Source organism: Ambystoma mexicanum, chromosome 1p (genome assembly GCF_040938575.1).
Source record: "Ambystoma mexicanum isolate Mex_15411 chromosome 1p, UKY_AmexF1_1, whole genome shotgun sequence".
NCBI lineage: Eukaryota > Metazoa > Chordata > Amphibia > Caudata > Ambystomatidae > Ambystoma > Ambystoma mexicanum.
Genome location: NC_090921.1, coordinates 706,412,227 through 706,432,029, shown reverse-complemented (window position 1 = coordinate 706,432,029; position 19,803 = coordinate 706,412,227). Strand labels below are relative to the sequence as shown.

General features: G+C 46.6%; 1 protein-coding gene across 2 annotated transcripts in view; it reads left to right on the top strand.

Moving 5' to 3' along the window:
• The window catches only part of HCN3 (hyperpolarization activated cyclic nucleotide gated potassium channel 3), a 560,500-nt gene that overhangs the window by 480,728 nt on the left and 59,969 nt on the right, over nt 1-19,803 (top strand). For both annotated transcript variants that reach the window (XM_069650083.1, XM_069650079.1), the window contains exon 7: nt 15,179-15,343. In XM_069650083.1, the coding sequence (XP_069506184.1) occupies nt 15,179-15,343 (165 nt within the window). The remainder of the gene's footprint in view (nt 1-15,178; nt 15,344-19,803) is intronic.

Genomic DNA, 19,803 nt, shown 5'->3' with positions numbered 1-19,803 from the left:
GAGTCTACCTAGACTCTAACCTCACCATGAACAGGCAGGTCAACGCCATTGCTTCCTCATCGGCATACTACTCAAAACTGCTCAATGCAGAATGACCCTTCTTAACTGCACAGAACTGCCTTACTATCGGCTCAAGACTGGATTACTGTAATGCTCTTCTTGGAGGTACATCCAGCAAAAACATTGCCAAACTCCAACTTGTCCAGAACAACGCCCTCATGGCTGCTACAGGATTTCCTAAAAGGACTACATATCGGACCTGAGAAGACAGGTGCACTGGCTTCCCGTTAAACAGAGAATAATTTTCAAAATCCTCTCCATCACCCACAAATGCCTCCATGATCTGGCACCCCCCTACCTCGCCCAGCGCATAGCCATGCCCACATCCACCAGACCATCAAGGCTAGCCTACACCAACATGATCACCAAGCCCAAAACATGCAGAGTGCGTGCAGGGGGCTCCAGCTTCCCAGCGATCGCGGCCACCCACTGGAACGCACTACCCACACACATTAGGGTTATCAACTCCCACTTAGCGTTCCGCAAAGCCATCAAAACCAGGCTATTTGTTTGAAATGTTAGTCCTAGCTCTTACTCTATACTCTACTGAAACCAACCATGTTTGCCCAACTATACTCTGTAACCTACCACCTTATTTTGTACCTAAGTAACCGCCTGTCCTAATTTGTATTCTTGCCTACGTACACTTTCTTGTAAAAAGCGCCTCAATGCTTTTGGGCTGTAGTGCGCTCTACAAATGTAAAAAATAAATAAAATAAATGGTATCTAAGACTTATATTGAATATTTTTACATACACTTGAAATGATTGGACCCCCAATTAAAATCTCTTGCCAACTTCGACCATGCAGACTATGGAAATAAAACAGTGAAGAAACGTTACGCTATTTCATTCTGCAGTGTTCACATCTCCTTGAAAGACGTTGCTTTCATTGTGACAATTGTCTCTTTTCATTGACCTGGTGTCTTTTCTGAAGGAGATGTCCTCGCTCCTGGGGGACAATCCAACTGAGGACATACTGGAGTGGATATGGTGACCCTACATTGTTTCCACTAACGTGGATTGCCCCTAGTATATAAAGCACTAAGCCACTTTAAGTATTATGACAATGGAATAGTTATCCACTTTAAAAATGAAAGGTTATAATGCAGAATCTTAGATTCAGAGGGATTGGTGAGGAGGTTATTGGAATTATCCACATGAAATGGAATTTTGTTCTGTGATAAATCCAGGGGTTTCTTTTTAACTTTAAATATAGGAATTTTATTTGATCGTTTTAGGCTATATTTGCTGGAATTATTTTGATTAATTTTGTATTTGTAAACTGTTAATGCTTTTTGTGAAAGGTTTAATTATTGTTCTTAAAATTGAACTTTATAAGCATTTTCAGTAATACAGTAAAACTTCCTGCAACTCCCTCCAACATCAATCCCCATCAAAGTACCCCCCCAAATCCCCCTTTCCCTCCTGCATCTCACCCTCCATATCTCCCCCTGCAGCAGCCATAACATAACTTCCATAATTTCGTCTCCGGAAACATGGTCCCCTCCCAATGGAGCAGTCTCACAGCTTCCAGGCTGAATACACTGCTAGTCTCCACTAATCCACTGTCTGCAGATGATATTAAAAATTCCGCGGCACACCCTCATGCACCCCTCGAATCCAATCCTCACAGTTCCATCACACCGTAGTCCTCGGTTTCCAATGCTGATCATCAGCCATATTTCTCAAAAAAAGGCACCCATAAGCCTTCAATATTGGACTGGGACTCATGTTGTCTATAGCCTTGATATTCGCCTCCCACTCTTTTTCATTTGGGAGGTGTGGGCTCTTCCACCGCTGGGCCAGGCAACACCTAGCAACCACTAACATAACCTGAACCATGTGCCCCTCCTCCACCTCATTACCCTCCTCCCCTAATCCCACTCCAAAAAGGAGGAACCACGGCAATGGCCTTCTGTTAATACCGTCAACCCCCTGATTCATGCTAAAACCTCCCTCCAGTAAACTTGTACCCCAGGGCACACCACCACATATGGTGGTAGTCCCCCTGTACCTGATGACATCATTGAGGGTCGTACCCCCTACACATTTTGGCTAACACAGTGGACTGTTAGTGCCACCTATGCAACTATTTCAAGGCATGGTATCTATATTTCAGCGAGACCGTTGAGTGTGTTACTCTGCTGCACATTAGTACCCACGGAGCGTCATCTATGTCCTTCCCCAAATCTAGTCCCCATTTCAGTACGGTAGTGGGTAGATAGGCTCCACCAACAACATAGCCTTGTACAACCTAGCAATGAGCCCCTGTGAGCCTGTCCTTGTGATCAGGATATGCTCAAAATCTGTCAACCCCCCTCCGCAGGTCTTTGCCCCAGCGCTCATCCAATAAGGCTCCCTTTAACTGTAGGTAGCGGAACACTGATAGCCTCCCCACCTGCAAGCATTCCTCTAATCTCACAAGTGGCATGAATGCCCCCTCCTCTCACATCTGCCCAGTCCTGCTTAGCCCCCTTAGTACCACAATTGAAAAGCCAATGGTTCCTCAACCCTGGCCAGCAAAGGTGGGGCCCAAATGCAGCTTAACAGTGATGGCCACGAGTGAGCCATCTGTTCTCCCTCCCCCCCATCCCTCCAAAGAGGCCACAGGACCTCCAAGACTGGGTTTTGCAGCACTCTTCTCGGTATACATGCCTTGAGCACCCACAGCCATTCCCCCAACGAAACAGGGGCCAAGACAGCATTGTCCATCAACACCCACTGCTTGTCGGTAAGTGAGTCAAGATGATCCACCATGACCCAAAACTGGGCTGCCCTGTAGTATGTCAAGAGATCAGGAAGCCCCACGTCCCCCTCCTTCTTCGGGAGTGTTCAGACCCTGTTGGCTACCCTATGCTTGGCTCCTGCCCAGAGAAATTTCAACAGTGCCGCCTTGTCTTCCTCCAGGAACACCCTCACGACCACTACCGGGTGCAATTGGAACAAGAAGAAGAATTTGGGTACCACCATCATTTTGATGCAATTTAGGCAGGCCATCCATGAGAGCTGCAACCTCGCCCACCTCTCCATGTCTTTCGGCACCCCCGACCATAGCAGCAGGTAGTTCATAGCGAAAAGATCTCCATAGTTACGTGACACCTGCATCCCAGGTATTGGAAGGAATCCCTCTGCTCCCAGAACGGCAACCCTTGAATGACGCCTTCTCTGCCGCCGATAATTCCCCCACTTCATATGCTACTGATTTTTCCAGGTTAACCTCAAGCCTGATAACACCGCGTACCGCTCCAGACTGTCCAGCAGACGCTGCACAGATTGTGCCAGCCTAATGATATATAACAGAGCATCGTATGCAAAGAGGCTCACTTTGCACATTAATCCCCCTATCGAGACCCCTCTTATCCCCTTATCTTCCCTTACCCACATGGCCCAGGACTCCATAACCAGCGCGTAAAGCAATGGGGAAAGCTGGAACCACTGCCTAGTGACCCGCTGCAGCACGAAGGCATGCAACGCGTTCCCATTCACCACCACTCTGGCAGACGGGCTACAGTATAGGGCCGGGATCCACCATTTCCATCTCAGGCCCATCCCTATGGTCGAGAGGACCTCCCTTACGAAGGCCCAGCTCACCCGGTCAAAGGCCTTCTCCGCATCTAAGGCCAGCAGTAGGGCCCCTTCTCTTGCCACCACTCGTCTATTAATAATGTGCAGCGTCTTTTGCATATTATCAGCCCCCTGTCTGTTAGTGCGATCCTTACCTGATTTTGAAATTACTGCTATTAAAGCCTGGAGGAAGTATGGATCCCTCCCCACAATGGAATTATATAGTTTGTCTACTGCTTGTAGAAGTCCATGGTGAATCCGTCTTCACTGGGGAGCCTACCTGCTTTTAGCATCTTAATCGCTCTCAGCACCTCTTCCCTTATTACCTCTGCCTCGGGCACCTCCCCTTCCTCCACTGTAAGTTTAGCAAGCGGTAAACCGTCGAGGTAGGCATACATGCATCTGCTCACCTGTTGCATAGCATAGAAATGCTGGTAGTAAGCAGCAAACTAGGGTCGGATGTTGTCTCCTCCATCCACCATTTCCCCATCAGTCCCTCGCACCCTCTCAACCCTCCTCTATGCCCTACACCCTTTTACCCTGTCCACAAGGAGTGCTCCTGTGGCATCACCCCTCTCGCAGTGGTCTAAGTGAGCGGGAGCGGTTGGGAGCGGTGCTCCTCTACTTTTTTAAATTACCTTTTACAGCTCCTATATTTTTATTTAAAAAAGAAACCGTTCCAGATTGGTGTTGTTTTAAAATAAAAGTGTAGGAAGAGGTTGAAACCTTCACTTTCGGTGCACTGCACTGCACGCTCCCTTAAACAGCAGGTGCACCTGTTTGGGGGGTGTATTGTGTGTGGGAGGTGTCGTGGCAATGGGGTTTGTGGGGAGTGGGTGCAGGCGAGCAGGGAACATAGTTCCACTACTTCTTTTCGTACACTTCGACCACTGCTTAATACTTTTGCAGCATAAATCTGATTCTCTTTACCACCTCACCTAAGGACACCGAATGGAACTCCTGCCTCTTGTCCCTCATCTCCTTCAGAAGCCCCTCCCTGGCTGCATCTTCCTGCCAAAGCTAGATCCATAGAACCTTCAGCTCATCACAGAGTATGGCCTTCACTCGACCACTCTCCTCTTTCTCCGATCCCCTTCCGCAATGACCAGTCCCCTAAATGTGTCCTTGGCTGCCTCCCACACCATTGCCATGCTCACCTCACCATTATCGTGGGCCTCAAAATACACCCCTATTTCTTTCCCCAAAAATTCTCCGAACACCCGAACCCTCGTCAGCGTATCATTAAAACTCCAGCGGTACTTCCACTGCATTCCTCTCGCCACCGTCCACTCTGCCACCACTAGCTCATGGTCCGATCAGGTTATCGCCTCAACCTTGAGGGTGCCTCACCTCAAATGGCCATTCCCACAGGACCAGAAGCTGGTCTATTCTGGTGTATGACCGGTGTGGAGGGGAAACAAATGTGTAACCCCGGACCTGGAAAATGACTACGCCAAATATCCACCCAATCACAATGCTGTGGCAGTTTTGCGAAAATCCATGATCTCCTTTGCCAGTGCCCTCGAGGTCCCCCCCTTTGCTGACCAGCAGTCTAAAGCTTTTGATCCCAAGGAACCACCCCCATATCCCCTCTTGATCTGTACCCTCGTCACCTAGAATGCTTTTCCAACTATGATGCCTACCCCCTCCTTCTTATGATCCTTGAGGGATGCCCAGCAGTTCCTGCCAATGTTTCTTCCCTTTATTCCCGATTCAGCCCCCTACTTGTAGTTAGCAGGAATAGGATTGCCAAATGTTGTTTATTAAACATATTGCTAGTGAGCGATCTCTTATTCTCTGAGTTGAGCCCCTTTACGTTCAACGCCACCCTCATCTCAGCCATAGCCCTTCAGTACATTTTGCCACCTGTCCCCCCACATCTTTAGAAGGGCTCCGGGATCCCCCCCGCCGAGTTAACTGCTGCATTAGATCCCCTCCTCTTCCCCAGACCTCCCTACTCGCCACCCTTTCCCATTCCGTCTGAGGCATCCGACCGTGTGTCCTGCCCGTCTCTGACCCGCCAGTCAAACCACCAGGGTTGTGGCCCGGCCCTAGTCACTTTACCTACACCACCACCTACACCTAACCCTCCCCAAATCCCACAGCACCCCCCAATCCTCTTCTGACATAATATGATATGATATGATAGTTTATTTATATAGCGCCTATGCACAATGTGTTACAAAACGCTTCAATGCAAGGGAGGGAACAAGGGAAAATACAAAGACATTATTACAGGCCATGAACAACAAGAATGTGAAATTAACTATTATACTAGGCGGGGCGTGGCTTGGGCAGCCATGGAGAAGGACGTGCTTCCCGTGGAGCTCCGGAGGATCCGACAGTTGATCCCTACAAACTACCTTTAAAAGTGCGCCACTGGTTCCAGAATCGACCGCACACACATGGGAATGGATGCTCCGCTCATTGTATAAAGATCGAGGAAAATCGTAAGCGGGAGTCTGGAGAAATTGCTCGATGAACGACGGCGGTGGCTCGGTCCATTGTCACACAAGATGGCCGACGACAAAAGAAACAAAACCAGGGTACCCGAAGAGGACGAATAGAGGCGGCGGCCACGGGGAAAGAACGACAATGGCGAGGTGAAGGCAGAATACAAAAACCCCCTGTGGGCCGCAGGTCTTGAGTCGTGAAAGCTTGGCCGCTGGCCCGGATGGCAGGGGCCCGAGGTGTGAAAATGCAGGCCGCACCACGACCAGCACGAGAAGCGCTCGCCCGGCATTGAACTAGCAGTGGTGAGAGGAGGTGGAGGTGGCGACTGCCTGGAGACCACCGCGACAGTCGGTAAAGAGCGGAAATTGCAGCTGGGGGGACACTCGGTCGCTGAATCGTGATAGGGAGACCCTATGGTGACCAGAAAATGGCAGTGCGAGGGGCCGTGGGCAAGAATAAGACCAAACAACCCACGATGAACATTTTTGCGAAAGCACAACTGTCTCCTGCGGCCACCTCAACCAAAGGCCCGATGGCACAGGCTGAGGGCGCGACAGCGGCTGATAATCGTCAGATTTTGGAGGCCATTACGGAGCTGAAGGAATCTTGGGGGGTTGCGATGATGGACCTACGCACTTCCCTGGAGGCTAAAATTGAAGCAGTGGGCATCGAAGTCTCCCTGCTGAGACAGGATGTCAGGGGACTGGCGGAACGCACAAGCATCCTGGAGGGCGCAGTGAAATCTAATACGGACACCGGTGCCAACAATACAAAAGAGAACCATGTCCTCAAGCAACAGGTGGCCAACTTGGAGTCTCGAGCAGAAGAAGCAGAAGGGAGAGCGAGGATAAACAACATTCGTGTGGTGGGTCTGCCAGAAGGCGAGGAGGGCCAGGACCCGACTGATTATATCGAGAACCTACTCCTACAAGGAATCGGGCCGGTATACTCTAGCAAGGATTTGTGGTTGAGCGCGCACATAGAGCCCTCATGCGGAAGCCAAGACCGGGAGCCCCTCCACGAGCGATAATTGCCAAAATACTGAAATATAAAGACCGGGAAAAAATATTGGAGTATTTTCGGAAAGGCGGTCCAATCGAGAGGGGGTTAATCAAGCGTTTGTGGATTACTGTAAAGTGCTATACGGGGAAGGCGGGGAAAGTAGCCGGGCAATGATAGAAGAAACACTTGAGGATATGGGGTTGCCCACGATCAGTGAGGAGGAAAGAGAGGAATTGGACTCCCCGATTACCCTGGAAGAACTGGGGGAGGTGGTGAGGCAGTTGCCTACTAGTAAGACCCCGGGGACAGACGGGCTCCCAAGCAAATTTTACAAGGTATATATAGAAGAGGTCCTCCCCCCGCTGCTAGAGATGATAAATGAGGCGTTCGAGACGGGCCGCCTGCCGGAGTCACTGAGAGAGGCTGTTATAGTACCTCTCCCTAAACCAAATAAACCAGGGCGCAGCTGTGGTTCCTTCAGACCTATGTCAATGTTGAACCAAGACGGCAAGATATTAACTGCGGTCTTGGCGAAAAGACTGAAAAAGGTAATTGGTAAGTTAATACATCCGGATCAAACGGGCTATGTCCCCCATAGAAACATCACCAACAATCATAGGCGACTTCAGAGGATCATTGAGTTTGGCAGCAGAAGTGAGGAGGAAATGGCAATCGTGTCCCTGGATGCGATCAAGGCCTTCGACTCCGTCAAGTGGACGTGGCTGCTGGCGGCCAATACAACATTATGGGTTAGGGCCTGGCTATGTAAGGTGGGCGGAGATTTTGTATAGTGAACCGCTGGCCAGATCAAGACGGGATCTGTGATATCAGAGAGGTGGCAGCTTAGTAGGGGTACTAGACAAGGATGTCTGTGGTCCCCCATGCTCTGCATTTTGGCCCTGGAGCCTCTCGCGATCTATTTGAGGCAGCAATATGACACCATAGGCATCGAGGTGAACGGGGAGCTGCATTTAGTCTCCCTATATGCGGACGACATGTTGCTGTATGTGCGGTACCCAGAGGAGAACCTCCAGTACATTTTGGAAGTGCTTGGGAGATTCGCTGGGCGATCAGGCATAGCGGTGAACCCCCAGAAGTCTAGTCTGTTCCCGTTGGGGGTGTATACAGGGGTTCCAGCGGAGAGGCTACCGGTCTTACAGGTACCGTGGGCAGTTAGTACTTTTCGGTACCTGGGGATAGATATATATCACACCGTGGGGGAGGAGCATAGGTGTAATACAGAGGTAGCAATCCAAAAAATTGAGAAATGCATGCGGTTTTGGGTGAAGCTGCCTTTGGCGATGATGGGGCGGGGGGCGATGCTAAAGATGGTGGTCCTGCCAAGGCTCCTACATTACTTCGGAAATATTCCGTATCTGATTCCTAAAGGGTTTTTTGCCAAACTGAATGGCATGTGTAGGGACTTTCTGTGGCATGGCATGCGAAACAGTGGCGTTATGGAAGCTCCAGAACTTCCATGACAAAGGGGGTATAAAGCTGCCCAATTACGAGGCGTACTATGTGGTGAGCCAGTTGCAATATGTTGCCAAATGTCTATCTGATGAAGAGACCTCCGAATTCAGGCTGTTTGGGCGGGACTGTGCACCCTTTTATCTGAAAGAAGTTATGTGGGCACCCAGGGCGGAGATGGTGGGGTGCCCTAAAATGATGCTGCTGGGGTGGAAGGTGTGGCGCAGGGCATTCCAATTGATGGGGAACCCGTCCCCATGCTCGCCGCAGATGCCATTGGTTGTATTGACAGGGGCAGACGCTCAGCTGCGACTGATACTCCGGACCCACTGGGAGCCGGCTGGGGTGGCAACGATGGGGGATATTTGGCGGGGGGGCTCTTGTGTTACCTTCGAGGGGCTGCGGGAGGAGGCTGGGTTGCACGAAGGCCAGTACATCACGTACCACAGAATGGTACAGAGGATTAAGAGAATGTGGCCCGAAACTGTGTTGGAGGAAGAACTGGACGCCACCATAGACGTTATATATGATATAGCTAAGGGGGGGCCATGAGGACTCCGGACTGTACGAGATGTTGATGTCTAAACTGGGGAAGGAGGTCACGCAGCTGAGAATGGACTGGGAAACGGAGGTTGGGGCCCAAATGGGAGATCGGATGTGGGAACGGGTGCAAAGGTATCATTAGAAGGTGTCTAGAAACACGAGACTGAAACAGATACAGCTTTACATAACACACAGGGCTTATACGGCGCCTTGGAGGATATTGAGGTTCGAGAATGCAGGTCGGCAAGCATGCCCCAAGTGCTACGAAGAGAATGCAGGCATGGTGCATATGTTTTGGTCTTGCCCGATCATAGAGAGGTTCTGGAGGGGTGTCAAAGAGAAACTAAAAGGAAGAGGGGTCAAGATAGTAGTGGACACATTATGGGCCTGCCTGCTGGGGGGGTTCCCCAGACCACGGAAACTCAGGCATGTAAGCAAACTAAGGGACCTGGCTTATATGCTTGCAAAGAGAAGGATTGCCATGGGATGGAAGTCAGGCCATGTGCCGAGGATAGAGGTGTGGTGGAAAGACTTGCAAAAATGGGCAGAAGCCGAAACCATAGCATGGCAAGAGGCGGGCAGCAATGGGGGGGAGGAGGAGAATGAGTCCCTGATGGCCTGGAACTTACTGATAGCCGGACTGTTTGGGTCATTAGATGACCCGACTGAACCTGTTGAGGAGGAGACCGAACCACAGGGTGTGGAATCTGATGACTTAAGGTGATAGACTCGCAAGGGGGGTGGGGTAGTGGGAGTAGAGGTTAGGGAATTTAAAAAATGTAATGAAACTGTTGAACATGCACTGTTTGTTTGGTTTTATTGTTTGTTTGTTCAAAAATTTTAATAAAAACTTTAAAAAAAAAATAAGAAAAAATATCATACTAGGCCTGGCGACATTTCAGATGGTGCAAGTGCAAAGACACAGATAGGAAGGAGGTGAGAAACAGACAGACGACTACCGTTGTAGGCCTGACGACATTTCTGGTAGAGCCAGAATTTACAAGAGGTGAGGGAGAGGGGAGGAGAAAGGAGGGAGAGGAACAAAACAAGCGACTATTGTACTAGGCCTGATGACATTTCGGATAGTGCTGGGGGGCAGGGGGAGCGAGCAAGTATGGGAAGGGGGAGGAGACAAACAATTGTTGCTATCATACTAGGTCCAGGGACAATTCTGATAGAGTAAGTGCATAGAAAAAAGTAAGGGAGGGCGGGCGTCGAGAGGGAGAAGGGAGAGGAGGAGAGAACAAAGAATAAAACTGTGAAAAAGTGCAGAGAAGCAGAGGGGAGAGGAAATACAGATTGCAGAGGTCAGTAAAAGCACACAATGTTGGAGGGAACAGAAATTGTCGGCAAGTAATCATGAAGATGAAGGGCACAGCATGGTTCAGGGCCATCCTGAGTACGAGATCCAGGGGAGGACCAGCATGAGGGTTGAGAAGGTGAAGCACCAAAGTCAGTGTGTCCAAAAGTCAAATCCAAGCGTTGGCAACAGGTCAGTGCATGAGTCTATGCATTTGTTGTGGTGTGAGCTTAGGAAAGCGTGTGTGGATTAGCCCCACGCATTTTCCTGAGGCAGATCTTGCATCATACATTTACTTTAAAATTTCAAAAAAGCCCAGTCGAGCCCACACCCACCATGCAGATGGTAGATTTCCTCACAGAAATACTACTTCAATGGCCTGTCCCTGACTACCTCTGTCGGACAGTTCAGTTTCTGGTTTATGAATTTGCCTTTGGCTCCGGAGTGTTTCTCTGGTTATTGTGTTGTTTTTTTCTTGTCTCTTCTTAATGTGTGCCTTAATGACTATGTGCCCTTGGCACGTTACAAATAAATAAATAGGAGCCAGATCACCTCATGATACAGATGGATGAATAACTTGACTTGCCAGCATTCACTTCAACATTGCATGGGGAGGTTGCATCAAAAAAGAGAGTTAAATACAAACATTATAAGATAGACCCGGATGAATAACCTGCCCATCCCCAAGGGTCCCTTAATGTCCCATCCCACCAGGCTGAGGGGGTGTTGAGCTTCTGAAATTTCCTGGCCCCTTGGATTTCACGTCTGCTCCCTGCGGATTGCGCGCCTTGCGGTCCCTGGCCAGAGTCAACGCCATTCCCCCCTACTTCTGCGAGATACCGCTTTGTGGGCCAATCAGGTCGTCCATGGCCTGTTTAACCTCTGCCTCCATGACCAAATTATATTTTCCCCTACCCACACAAAAATCAGTGCACACGGGCAGCCCCACTTGTATTTCACCCCTTTCTCCTGGAGCCACCTGCTGAGGGGCTCACACGTCTTGTGCCTCAATAGCGTACTGGTCCACCGCCTCCTCCCACAGCTCGGGCTTGCGGCACGGCTAACAGGGCACCCCGTTGGATGTCCGCCCCCTCGGCCCTCTTTGATTTCAATGATGGGGGCCATCACCTAGACTGGGGGGGCCAACCTAGGGGGGCCCACCCCTGTTGATGCAGAGTCCCTCATCCCCATTGATGCAGCGTCCTCGACCTCCACCACTACAGGGGCACACCACGCAACTGCGGCCCAGGTCTTCTCCCGCCTCACCGCTCTCTATTACTGCAATGCGGGCCCCAGCAGTTTTCACATTCTTGTGGCCGTTTGCGGAGATACCGGCGCTAACTCCTCACCCCAATGCAATTGAAAAGGTTCACCCATTCGGGGACCCTCTTTTTGGGGTCACTGGTCCTTCAACCTCCACGAAAAACTCCAGGGCAGGGGACAGAGCTTGACGATAAGGCTGCCATCTTGCCTGCGCCCCCTGGTGGCCTCCAAAAAGTTTCATTTTTAAACTAAATAAAAGAAATAAATATTATGATTATTATTATTGTAAAATGAATTTTTGAGGCATTCACATATTCACAGGCATTCTTGAGGCAGTCATAGATTCACTAACATGTGGTGGGGAATTTGCTGATGATTACCTGGATACAATCAATTATGTTAAGTGCCAGAAAAAACACCAGTCAAATAGTAAATGGGCCTCATTACAACTCAGGCGGTAAGGGGTTTACGGCAGCGTTAACAGCGCCGACCCTTACCGCCTGATTACGAGGTCCCCTAGCGCCATGGTGCTTTTAACACCTGCTTTTAGCAGGTGTTAAAATCCATGGCGCTAAGGGACCATGGAGTTAATTACGCCACCGTAATTTACGGTGGCGTAATTAACGCCTTCCCCACTCCCATTATGCCCTATGGGGCAAAAATGGGAATGGGGAAGGGTAAATGGGGATTGGGGACTTACCGCCCCGCCTAGGTCGGAATGGGGCGGTAAGTCCGCCAACCACCATGGCGTAAACGTAGTTTACGCCATGGTGGTAAAGTCACGGCCCAGGCGGTAACTTACCGCCTGGGTCGTAATGAGGCCCAATGTGTTTTCAAACAGCTAATATGTTCAATGGTCACAAAGCACCTGGAAAACATGACCTAATCGAGCCATCATAATACATAAAACCCTATTGAACCGGGAAGCAGTAGTCAATTAATCCCCTTGTAGTTGCTTATAAAACCTAGTTGCCTCTTCAAAAAACAAAATTATCTGAGACTGAAAGGGCATTTGACAGTATAAAATGTAGATATCTATTAATTAAAAACATTTATAAGCAGTGCACATCTATGCAGGATGGAAATTAAGGAGCACATGTTGCTCTGAAGTATAATTTGACGGCTGGGACCTGGTACATTTGCAATCATGCGAGCATGGCAGCCAGCATGTACTATGGATCCCTATGGGGTCTGCCTGCTTTATGCATTTGCATAAAGCAAGCAGACCACATACAAATCTCCATTTGCATCGGCATAAATATCCATGTCAACGCAAATGCTAGGGCATTTGTATGGCGTTGAGGTAGGAAGGAGGCACAAACGCAGGTTGTGTTCCACTCTCCTCTCCGCCATAGAAATGATTGAAAATGTGGCATTTTGTGAATGTAAGGCATAACGCCTTACTCAAGACTTTTACACCTTCCATTCACGTTACGTCACAATAGAACATGAGCTCCAGAGTGTTTTCCCAGAATACAAGAATGAGCAAATTGTGAAACACATAGTATAACCTTTAAGGGCAAGGGATATTGGGGAGGGTGGGCCATTTGATAAACAAATAACAAAAAAAGTGTTTTTAAAAAAAAAAAAAATTGTGGGAAAATTGCAAAACTGGGACAGCTGGGCAGGCACCAGTGACAAACTAGAGACATTTCCAATCAAACTTGCCTCCTCAGACGTACTGAAATTGAGATAGAAGTAAGATCAAGTTATCAAAATTACAAATGTTGCACTCTTCCAATGTTGCAAGGGCAAATAGTGCAACATGTGGGTTTTCCTTCGTGATGACACATTGAATTATAAAGTACTTTTAATATATGATGGGTTTCTTTTATAAAGACTACCTTAAGTTACTTTTGTATTCTTGTAAAACTGTTGTTTGCTAAATACCACTATTTACATTTTCACCAAAGATGTTTATGCAGTGGTCTGAGAAGAGTTTAGCCTGTAGAAAATAATGTTACAGATCCCTACTCTCTAACCACATAGCTAATTTCCCACGGGGAAAAAACAGAGCCTGTCAGAAATATCAAATGAGTCTTATAAATAGGACGCTCGTTGACAATGTAGTGATTTATGGATGATACAATATAGCAGGGAGAAAGAGAATGTCATGGTAAAGAGGCCAATGTTAGGTCAATATCAAATCGTTTTGCCCTTGGAATTCATCTGGCAGCAGAGCTGTAGAAACATTTGAGGGGACGCAGTGAGCACTGCGGCATGCAAGGATCTAGGCGCTTTTCTAACTACTGAAAGGGTGCAAAGCATCTCATTTTATGGAGCGGTTGATGTGGGTGAGGTGCTGCATGCACAGTTTTGGCAATCTGGGCACATCGCTAGGAAATATAATGTAGAGTAAAGCCTACGGATTTGTCAGTGTGCACTAACGCAGGAGGTAAGTCACCCCTGGCAAATTATGAAAGCCGAGATTGAGAGGGTAAAGGTGATTTGGTAGACGAAAAGGAAGGATCGTGGTTTGGCAGGATGTCAAGGACATCTTTTTCCAGCAATTGATTGCAGGCAGCTACTTAAACAGAGTGGATGTCCTTTGCAGGATCACACTTTAACCACATATTTGCCGAGGCTGTGGCAGTCCCGCCGTTCCTCGGGCCAGGCTGTTGGTATGAACAGCCATCTCCTCAACCCACTTGGATGATCGCGCTGCAACAATGTGGCCACAGTTATTTTATGGGGGGCAAGGACTGACTCCTTGGACCCTCCACAAACCCCAATAAGGTGGATTGTGGTATTATTGCTGGAATGATATAAAGGAGGTGAACCACTCCAGGGCTTTATGCTTAATTGCCGTACATGGTGAAAAAGGGCCCCAGGGATTACAGCACCATGGGCTCTGAGAGGTACAGAAGAACCAGTAGAAGGCCAATGCCCGAATCCAGCACTCATGAATTAATATTATTTTATTGACAATATTCTCTTGCTACTACGTTATGGTCCGAATCTTATAACATATGAAGGCCCTTTGGCTACATTAATACAGCGTTCACTTTTATACCTTTCCTCTACAGTATTTGTAGGTGATTTTTTTAGACATGTTCAGAATACATACACTTACTTGCTCCTCTTAATTGCTGTCATTGTCATTGAATTTATCTGATGTCCTTTTTTTATGTCAATAACTTTTGTGTGTAGGTTACAGAAAGCATATACAAAACCCTTTCCATATACAGGTAAAGTGGAAAGAAATAAGGATATGTTTCAAATTGCATCTATGCAAGGCAAAGCATCCTCACTTTTGGTTGCCCAAAAACAAAAACATGTCAGCTCCCCCGTGGCCCCCCAGCCCCACTTTGGAAAAGGATAGCAAAGTTGTTGCCTATCTTATTTTGATTACCTCTGTGTGGGCACAGGTGAAATCGTGTTTATTCTTCATCAGCAGGAGTCAGATTTCTGGCAGGTCTAAGAGGTACATATCTTTGAAAACAAACCACAGTGCATGCTGAACAATAAACACAAGGGTGACCTTAAAAAGTCAAGCTGAATGTGTGTCTATTTCCCACAGAAATCTGCTTATTGACGCGGGGGAGACGGACGGCCAGCGTGCGTGCCGACACCTACTGCCGTCTGTACTCCCTCTCAGTGGATAACTTCAACGAGGTGCTGGAGGAGTACCCCATGATGAGGAGGGCCTTCGAAACAGTGGCCATGGACCGACTGGACCGAATAGGTAAGGAGAATTGCTGATCTGGCACAGGTTGATGCCTGGCATCCATTTTAATGTCACAACTAATAGGCTGAGGCATAATGATCGGTATAGAAATTGAACATGAGATTGCATCTCTTTTAGGAAGTCTCCCAATTTCCTTATGCTCTGCCCATCACTGTCCACCAGCACTCGTGAAATCTGATTTCTAACCGCCACACACCTGGGTACTTTACTGCAATTGCACAGGTTTTATTCTTTTCATTCTCTCTTGTCTGGTTGCTCTGTATACCTCAGAGCCTTCTATGGGTTCATTCTGCAAGAGTTCTCTAAGCTAACCAAACATAACACACTCTCCATAGCGTTGTTTGGGGACCAAGGCCCATAGAGGCATAGTGTGCTATGGGAATACACAGGATTAGTTGTGTAATCCTAGAGGTTGCACAAGGTGCTAGGATATGAGGCTACATTGCTGAGGTTTAACAATAATTGGTGCTGAGGACCGAAAGTGATGTTAATGCAATTTCTCAGGCAGGTGTTCTATTTTAAGCAAAGATTTGAGGGTAGACAAGAACCACCTCTCCAGATGAATCCCCTAGTCCATGAAGTGTGTCCATTTCCCTGCAGAGGAGGATCTCCAGCCCTAATAAGTCTGCCGATTTCCCTGACTATGAGGCCCTTGAGGCCCAGTCAGTCAATTTCACAGCACAGAAGAAACCCGAGGCTCATCAAGTCTGCCCAGGTCCCTAAGGTTCTGTGACATAATGCCAGTGTATAAATGCCACAGGAAAATACGGGTGTGGTGGCTTTTCCTATTTTTCTTTTTAACAGGGTGAGCCCACCATATACCCTCTTACTACTCCCTCCTGCCACCATCTAAAATCCCCCTTTGCTTAATCAGCAATATTGTACGGTCAAGGGAATGCCATCTCCAGCAATGTTCCTGGCGGCAGAGTGACCTAAAGCAGTCGATAGATATAAGTGCCTCAGACATACACAGTTGGCATATTTCCCATCTATATCGATAGCTGGCCCAAATATTCTACCAATTTACCTATGGAAAAGGATCCCTTACTCCTTCCAGTCTTCCAATTTTCCTGCTTAGAAGAATGCAGTTCACACTTTTCCTGCTGAGAAAGATCCCAAAGCTCATTGAGTCACTCAATGATTCACCTACCTATGAGGACCTCATGGCCTGTTTAGTCTGCCAGTGCCTCTGTAGAGAAAGAATCCAGGTTTCTCGCCTGCAGAAAAAGAGACACCCCCACATCCATCCAGTTAGCCCATCTTCCTGCCTACTCTCTGTTTATTTATATACATGTTCTCCAGTGCGGTAGGTACCCTTCCATACAAGTACTACTATTTCCATGTTTGTATGTGTTATTTATTTATTTTATGTATTATATGATATAGCTTATAACAAGCTTTTCTTTATTTTAATAGGTTTTTATTGTAATTTTAACAATAATACAACTTTTAGAGCAGTGCACAAGTCCATGAGGGCTAAGAAAAAGAAAAAAGAACATCAAGATGCTCTTAATAACCGTACTAGATATATAATATATAATGGACAAGCAACTTTGTAAAAACTTAAATACAGCAACAACTACTGTAGAAAATGTTGAAACAGAGAGTTCTGCAAGGCAAGTGCCTATAAATGGCTGGGACAGACAGGGGAAGACAAACCAACAGACAGAGTACAAACAAGAAGACAGAAGGAAGAAAAGGAAAGGGAAGGGAGGTATATCAAGGCAATATAACAATCAGAACTTTTGGAATGAAGTTCTTATGGCATTAAGCATATTACACAAGTAAATTCATGAACAAATCGAAAAGAAAGTTAAGCATACATATAGCAGCTCATGTTCCATGCGAAGATGCATTAAAACACTCCAAGTAGCGAACGAAAAAGACCACTTAGCATTATACTTGGGAATATGATTTAGATTATTTGCCATGCATAGTTCCATTCTTTGTATGTGGCAAATGTTGTTCCACCAGCCCCCGGCAGAGAGAGTACACGAGTTTTTCCAAATGTCTGTAATGAGTTTTAACGCAATGACGATAAATAGAAGTTTAGCTGAAGCGTGCAAAACGCTGGTATTGACAGCCAAGCTGCCTAGAAAGATATTCAAAAAAGATAGTGGAACATCCATAAAAAAATTAGTTTAAGGTACTTCCATATATCTTGCCAAAATCTGAAAACAAAAGGGCAATTAAAAAGCAAATGTTCATACGAGGCCAGAGCATGGCTACAAGACCAACATGTATCATTAGTATCATTCTTAGATTTAGCTAGTTTTACAGGAGTAATAAACGTTCTGTGAATAAAGAAAAAAAATTTTGTGTGATATTGGCTGACACTGAAATACATTTAATTTTAGAAAAAAGAAGGGACCATGTGCGGTCATCATGAGTGAAACCAAAATAATTTTCTCATCAAAGACGCACAGGGCAAATGACAAAAGTTGAGGAAAGAATACTGTCAAATTTAGAAGCTCTGACATCGGAAAATATGGTAAACTGCAACAATCTATAAGCGTCAGGTAAAAGGATATAATTTGAGAAGTGATAAAGTGCATCTAGACAAGAATTGACTAGTTTATTAAAAAAAATTAAAGTCCGCATTGGAAACAGAGAATACATGTTTGAATTGTTGGAAGGAAAGAATTGAAGGGCCATTAGCAATTTTTTGAATGAATCTGATGCCTTTTTTTAACCAGGATCTCCGATTCAATGCTCTATTATTAATCACAATATTTTTATTGTGCCATAACAAAGGGGAGAATGTCTTTTTAGGAGTTTTAGTATGAGGAAAGAGAAATACTTGTAGGGCAGAAATGAAAGCTTTAATGGGATCAGAGATAGCTATGGAGGAATGATTAAATAGGTAGATGAGATCAGCAATTTCAAAGGGATGAACCAGATGTTTCTCTAAAATACACCATGGGGGAACATCAGATTCTTCTGGACATGCAAACCAGCAGCAGGATTGTTTCAGGCGAAAAGCAGAGTGATATAATTTAAAATCAGGAAGCCTTACTCCCCACCCCCCATGTCATAGGGCGCTTTAGCTTGGCAACAGCGATTCTTTTACTTTTTCCATTAGCTGTAAATAATATAAAACAATAGTGGAGAGCATCATTTTGATTGTGTCAAGCCTTCCCCACCAAGAGAGATAAAGGGGGACCATCTGAAAGTTGAGTCTTTAAGTTTATCCAACAAAATCTGTGTATTGAGTTTGATAGTATCATGGATCGTAGAGGCAAAAAACGAATCCCTAGATATTTGATAGAAACATCACATCATTTAAAACCAAAGTTATCAATATCGTGATTGAGACAATAGAGGTTTCGAGGCAACATTTCAGACTTGTCTTTATTAAGTTTGTATCCCGATACTTGGCCAAATTGATAGTGTGTTAAGTAAGTTGGGGAGGTGAAGTTTAGGATTTTTGATAAGAATAAGGAAGTCATCGGCATACGCTGCAATTTTAATATGTGATACACCCCACAAAATTCCTGGAATATTTATATTGGATCTGATTAGTTCTAGTAAGGTCTCCAGTGAGAGAATGTAAAGAATTGGGGAGAGAGGAAAAACCTGTCAAGTACCTCTTAGTAGGAGGAAGAAGGGGGAAGATTGGCCATTAATACTGATTGAGGATTTAGGGGAACAGTAGAGAAATTTGACAATGGAAATAAACTTATCGCCAAAACCGTGCCACTGCAGGGATTGAAACATAAATTCCCAGTTGACACGGTCGAAAGCTTTTCTGTGTCAAGCGTGATGGCCGCATAACCTTGTTTATCCTTTTTGTCTCTAGAAGCTAAATTAATTGCGTACATTAATAGTCTTGCGTTGGAGAAGATGTTGTGTCCCTTTACATAGCCAACTTGGTCTGATTTGAACAGAGCAGGGAGAGAAGATTAAATTCTATTGGCTAGAATGTTTGCAAAGAGCTTACTATCAACATTAATAAGAGAAATAGGCTGATAGTTACTGGGACGCATTTGTTCTTTGTCTGGTTTAGGGAATAATATGAGTAGGGCTTCAGAGAATGAGTCAGATGAGGACTTTTGAGATATTGGGCCTCATTACAACCTGTCAGGTTTGGACCGCAGTGATTCTGTGATGGCGGTAACAAAGTTTCCGTGTCCGCAAGGTTGCGGAAAGTCCGATTACGTGCTGTCGGTCGCGCGCACCACACGGATGCGGAAACATTGTTACCGCCATCCCGGAAAAAGCCACGGAAATGGACATAGCGCTGCCACAAGTAGCGCAAAAACCGTGTCCGCCTCCGTCGCCACGGACACGAAACCGGAAATACCATGATCGCCAAAACAGGAAACAGAGAGGCGGCCATCATATAAAGCACAATCCATTGTCATCCAGAGTCAGCACAAGCAGAATCCACACTGTGAGAAGGCAAAAGGGACCACCAGCATGTCTGCCAGGATTCCAGCTCAGAGGCAGCGCAAACA